Genomic DNA, 6,460 nt, shown 5'->3' on the forward strand with positions numbered 1-6,460 from the left:
GGCGTAGGATCCATTTCTTAGGTGGGGACAGTTACATGGAAGATTCTGTTACCCTCAGTGACGGTGATCCTGAGAGCAATGATCAGCAATTTAATGTACACTCAAACCCCTTCAGGGGTGGGGCTGGTATTTTTGATGCTCACAAAGTTTATATCTTTGGTACAGGTGAAAGTTTCATCTGTGAGAAAGAAGTCTGCATACTGATCTGACCAGTGGTTGAACACCCAATCCTGTGAATGAAAGTCAGGCTATCAGATCCTTCTGTTATAACGAAGTAAACTGTTATTTCCATCCTTGTTCATATCATCACCGTGATGTGACTGTCACTGCTAAGTCTGACAACATATTGACAAACTGACATGCAGTAGTCTGACTGCAGAGGTAACATAATCACAAAGTGTCATTCTCTGCCGTGCTGAGTTAGGAATGGTGGTAATGTTTCTGAGCTTTGTGCAGGAATGACTATAATGTTACTGTCAAGTTTTAACCATTGTACTAGCATAGTCGGTATAGTGACTGGCTATGGGCTGGACGACCAAGGGTTCAAGTTCGAGTCCCGTTATGATCAAGAATTTTCTATTCTTCATGTTGTCCAGACTGGCTCCGGAGCCCACCCAGCTCCTTATCCAATGGGTACCAAGGCGTGAAGGTGACTGTTCACCTCCAACTAGTGCCTAGGTCAAGAAAATATTGATCTATGCATGCACTCCCCCATACACCATGGTATAGTGCTTAATTAGTTAAGCACAGGGACTTTACCTTTTACACACACATGGCAACCTGGCCTGGGATGTCATGCAGTACTGATGTGCATAGATGTACCCTCATGCTTACCAAATTGCCTTAGCTTTATGTAGCCCTTAAAGACATTTCACCAGTGTTCCCTTGATTTACACAGAAGACATATCTGAGGATCTTAGTGGAAATGTACACTTTGGGTGTATGTTGGAGGTGTGGGTAATGCTCATCAGGATTTTGAAGAAATCCACATATTATTGGATTTAAGAGTCTCATAACAGTGACTATGAAGAGTGCTGTCTTCTGGGATGTTACACCATATTTCTTCCATCTGCATGGTCAGAGAGTAAGCAGGTGGCAAGCAGATCCCACTCATGCCTGGCAAGAATCCTGGCTGCACCCATGACTGTTACATACATACTTGTACATAATTTCACTGAAGTGTTGCTTGCCCGAATACATTTTTGAGCAGCTACCATGAATCAAGCTTATACATTATGTACAAGCCACCTTAATTCCAAGCTCCTGCTACTGTGTTGAACAATCAGTTATGTTATTGCTTGTTTTGAAATACCATGTTTCATTTACACTACTGAAACAAATGTTCATGTACAGTACTCACGTGGAGCATGAAGAATATTTTGACAAATTTCAGGATGTAATTCCAGCTAGAGAAATTATTCGCACAAATGTGACAAAATTAAGATGGGGTTATCATCGTAGAAAGAGACTGAATCAAAATGTCGCATTTTTGCTGAAAATAAACTGAATGAAATAAGTCTTGGTTTGAGAATTCTCCTTGAAAATCTCTTAGGCGCCTTGCACAAGAGACCAGGTGTTTAAATTTTCAAGTTTGCTCTGCTTCCAAAAATTAACTTGAGCACGTGAATGTGAAATTGTTATGGAGGCTACAGGAATGCACATGAAGGACTGGATCATTTCTGGGATCTGCTGTGATGTGGGCGTGGTTTGTTCATAATTTGCCTGTGGGTCTGTCAACTGTGCTACTAATTCAAATGCACAGTTGGAGTTGTGAGGAACCTGTGCCTTTTCCACTGGAGCAGGAGAAAGATTTTCAGCGGCTTGCAGATAATATCGTATGTTTAACATTCTGCCATAAGATCCAAATAGTATGTTGACTACACTTGCATCTACAATGTGAAGGACCAAACAAAGCATGTGTGAATCTGTTTCTGACGTTATATGAAACCTGCCACAGACACTGGTTTGGTTATCAAAAGACAGCACATATTAGAATCCAAACTTCATTACTGTAGTCAAATTGTACATCAATACAGATTCTCATAACCACATATAATAAAAGCAACAGCTGACGAATCATAACTGCATAACTTACCACAACACCTATTAACCATCTCAAAATAAATTATTACACCACCAAGCACTGTAAACCAAAAAAGTTAACATTTCATTGAAAGATATGATATTTCTATTGCCATCTTCCTAATTAGGAGCAGCAACAGCAAAACTCCTTTTCTTTTCTGTCTTCCATAAAATTGCAGAAATAATTCATACATCTGTAAGTCACACCTCTTCATAAACACTTGGGAAGTGGCTACCATGCCACAAGATGCAGCACAAACAGCATGACAAAAAAGATCACATATAGCATTACATGTCCATCCTGCTACTTAAGACTTGGATATGACAGTAAGATTATGTAACCTGTATGAGCATGATAGTGACATGGTTCACTCAAGTGATGTGATTTTTTTGGTGTCACTGGGGCAGCTGTGATACTAGTTTAAGTATTAAGTTCTTTCATTCCATTAATTTTTTAATCATGTAGATATTTGACAATTTTAAGTTACTTGTTGGATAAAATGAGAAATTCGTGTTCATACAATTGGACAGAAGATTATTTACAATGTAGACCTAGAATTTTGACTTGTGTTGCTTTCTTCCACAGTTAATTAGAAACAGTATTAGTTTTACTGCGGTATTTCTTTAGTGAAAAATAATAAAGACATCACAGGTATACTATTCCTCTTCAGGCTACAGGAACAACCTCCACCCTCAGAAGAAAGAATGTAGGATGTAAACGATGAAGGAAATGGAACAATGGATAGGGAGAAAGATAATGTGAAAGTGAATGTGATGTTTATCAGTGCCTGTCCAGGCAAAGTACTTGTTAAAGAAGGTAAAAGTGAACTTATCTAGATACAGATATAATTATGGGAAATTATACACGCTAAGCTGGCCATGAGCTGCTGTATTTTGCACACAGGCGAATTTAAAAATATCACAACCCTTGGTGGGCCACAAGGTGATAAAACAACGACAGTTATATTTCTCTACATATTTCTTATTGAGCTTTCAAGGGACATTTGTTGATCGATTAATCCAATTCTTGGTTGCTGTACTGTGGGGATATGGGCGGTGTTGCAGATGTTTTGGAGGTACGAGATTATGTTGAATATCCAATTGCACTCTTCCTCTAGTGAAATATAATGCTTAATTCAGTTCAGTGGTTATCTGTGTCACTTGGTTTCTTGTAATTCTCCATTTCATAACCACCTCTGCGTGAACCAAAACTTATACAATGTCCCTTAAATTCACTAAATTCACTACAAGCACTTCGGCTGACAAGATGACAATGTAAAACGCGTCACTATAAAATTTTGACAAATTCTTATATGTCTTAACGGTCAGCTGCAAGGTACAATCTTGAGTACACGTCAAGATGGTACAATTATGTTTTTGGGAATTATTCATGGTCCTATTGTTTTTCATTTCGAGCACAACTTTTCGGAGGCTGTATTGCCTACGTCTTCATGCAAAAACCTACTCAGTTGGGTCCAATCGATAAAGCTAATGTTTTAAATAAGAAACAAAACGAATAATATCCAAAAACACATTGACTGTTTCAATATACCATCATCACGGGCATCACAAATTTCTACATCTTATGAAGGTAGTAGTATACATGCTCATCAACAGCCATACGATACATACGACAATCGTAGGCACAGTTGGCTGACTGTAGTTGTACCCGTTATACCTTACAGTTGGTCATGGAATTCACATGCGGCACACTCTAGTGGCGAAACGGTGAAGCCATCAAGTTACATATATGGATCAGCTTCTCACAATAAGAGGCCAAGTTTCGGGGCATTAAGTAGTATAGTGCTGCCGTTGGAATCGTAGTTGGCGTTGTTTGCAGTTCTGTTTGTACAAACGCCAGAAAATGGCGGTGGGACATCAGTAGGAAGAAGTTAATACAATTGTGATGTTTGTGGTGTAAGTTCTTGTCGATTGTTACAATATGTGATGATGCAGAAAAAGTGTCAGAACGTGTATAATAAGTAAAATTGTCAACATGTCGGATCATATAATGCCTATTGATAGTAATAATAAATCCGTTGATACTGGCCAAGGAGATGACGTAAAATGTCTTGCACAAACATGTATCAAGCAGCAGCCATCTGGCGGCGAAGAAGATAATACAAATGAAAAGAAGGGCGCGAGTAATGTTCCGTATCTAGATGATACGGGATATCCTAAAAGGAGGAAAACGCGTCGTGGAAAATCGAAACGCCGCAAACTCAAGCCGTATAGTAAATTGACGTGGCAGGAGCGTAATGAGCAGGAGGACAACCAAACGAAACTAGCTAATAAAGTCAGAGCACAAATGTTTGCACATGGACAGCCCGTTGCTCCTTACAACACCACACAATTTTTGATGGAGGATCATAATGATTTGCAAGACTTGGATGTTCAGCTGAAAGCAGTGACAACAAATTCAGGTAGATTTAGAACAAATACTTCAGTGTTTCAAAGACCATCCCGAGTCCGTGATTCAAGCCTTAGTGTTGATTCAGATGATGATCATTTCTATTCGTCCCCAGAGGATGAGGAGGAATTCTTAACTAAAGAATTCTCAAATGCATATGAAGATTTACACGCAGAAAGGTTGGGTCAAATGTCAAAATCACAACTTATTGAGGAATATATACAACTGGAAGAAAAGGTTGACACATTAGAGAAAAGGCTGAAAAAATCTCAGAGTCTAGAAATAAGAGGACAAGTAAATGATGATACAGATATTGAGAAAGGTGAAATGCAAGTGGATGAAGAAACCTCTCGCAAAATGCAGTTGTTTCAACAAGAAATCAATAAGCTTTTGAAGGAGAATGAAAGATTGCGTCTTGAGAATGATATCATGCGCCGATCATACAATAAAGGAGATATGGTACCATCAGTGTCATCATCTGTTGATTCAGAGAGTGATAGTACCTGCAGCTCTGCAAGCAATTCAAGTGTTGATAGTATGGGCAGAGAGACAGGTTCAGCCATTGAGAGTGAAAATAAAGAAGTACTGTCAAGACCTTGTGACACAAACAGTGCAGAAGTTGAGTGAGCTGTGTTGGTGGGTAGGCTAATTTTAGCAGCATTGAACTTCCTATTTAATTTAAGGTTTGCTGAAAAACTCCATTACGTATATATATCTTGATTCCAACTTTCATTGTAATATACCATTTTAAAATGTATATTTTTTACTTGTACATTTTTTAAAAAATAATGCTTACGGTAAAAAACTGGAATTTTAAATAAATGTTTTTAAGACATGATTTGATAAATGATAGAGGAAGTGGAGTTTTTTAAATGACCATTAAATTATATATTGTATCAAAATACATATTCTTTCTGTAGGTTTTACCATAACTTCCAGCATTTGCAGAAAATGTATAGAGTACTCTTATTGTTGCTTGTATTAAGGTTGAAGAGACAAGTTTATAATGTAAGATGCAAGTTTATAATGTAAGATGTCCTCTTGTATGACATTATGGATTGTGTCACAGTAGTGAAATTATTTTACACAGCTGAACAAGAGACTGTTACTGAATTTAAAGTTTCAATGAGTGCTTTTAGCTTCAGGAAGGATAATTATTATAATTGCTCCACAGTTTTCACAGAGATTGACTTCTGTACTAGTGTCTGTCTCTTCATTGTAATTTATGAGATGACAATTTTAAAGTTGCATCTAGTCCCTCTAAAATTTGTTAATAGGGACTTAATTCTTCATTCCTATTTATGTTAAACAGTAACGTTAACTTCACTGGATGTGTCATTTCACTGAGTACATATAGATAGTGTATAAAGCTTGAAGCTGCTCTTGTTGCAGGAATGTGACAAGTTACATTGGACCACTACCACTCACATTTATGTTTCACTGTAAATGGAACCCTTGCTATTATCAATTGTGTATTATGTTATGTTCTGCTAAAGTTTCACTTTTCATCCATTAATGAATACATATTTAGTGTAAATAAATGCACATTAATGGAAGCAGTTCTGTTGTCATTACACGGATCATCCTCTGTGGGATGAGGCAGTACTCTGTTGGCATATTTTGTTTCTTCCCTCCCTCAGACGATAAGTACAATCATTCTGACTTACACCCTATAATCACCACCATCTTCCCCATTAGAGTCTATCACTCTCTTTCAAAGCTTTATCCTGTTAATGTTCACACATGTAGGAATTGGTCTAATTTTATACATTTCTATCAAGTTATGTTCCTTGCCATTTTAGATATTCCTTATTGATAAAATATTTAATGGACATAATTACTACCACATGGTGAATGAAGTGAGCGTAATGAGAGCACGGCAAATGGTGGTAAGGTTTGGGGTATGGTTCTTGATAAGAGGGAAATCAACATATGCTGCACATATTGTGCTCCTTTGTGAACAGGTTG

The 6,460-nt window shown here is 37.6% G+C and overlaps 1 protein-coding gene across 1 annotated transcript; it reads left to right on the forward strand.

Moving 5' to 3' along the window:
• Nucleotides 1–3,833: 3,833 nt before the first annotated feature.
• LOC111861771 (protein HEXIM) lies at nt 3,834–6,048 on the forward strand. Its single transcript, XM_023846612.2, has one exon. The coding sequence runs from the start codon at nt 4,079–4,081 to the stop codon at nt 5,117–5,119; it is 1,041 nt and encodes a 346-aa protein (XP_023702380.1). The 5' UTR covers nt 3,834–4,078; the 3' UTR covers nt 5,120–6,048.
• Nucleotides 6,049–6,460: the final 412 nt, after the last annotated feature.

Source organism: Cryptotermes secundus, unplaced genomic scaffold (assembly GCF_002891405.2).
Source record: "Cryptotermes secundus unplaced genomic scaffold, Csec_1.0 scaffold383, whole genome shotgun sequence".
NCBI classification, from domain to species: Eukaryota; Metazoa; Arthropoda; class Insecta; order Blattodea; family Kalotermitidae; genus Cryptotermes; species Cryptotermes secundus.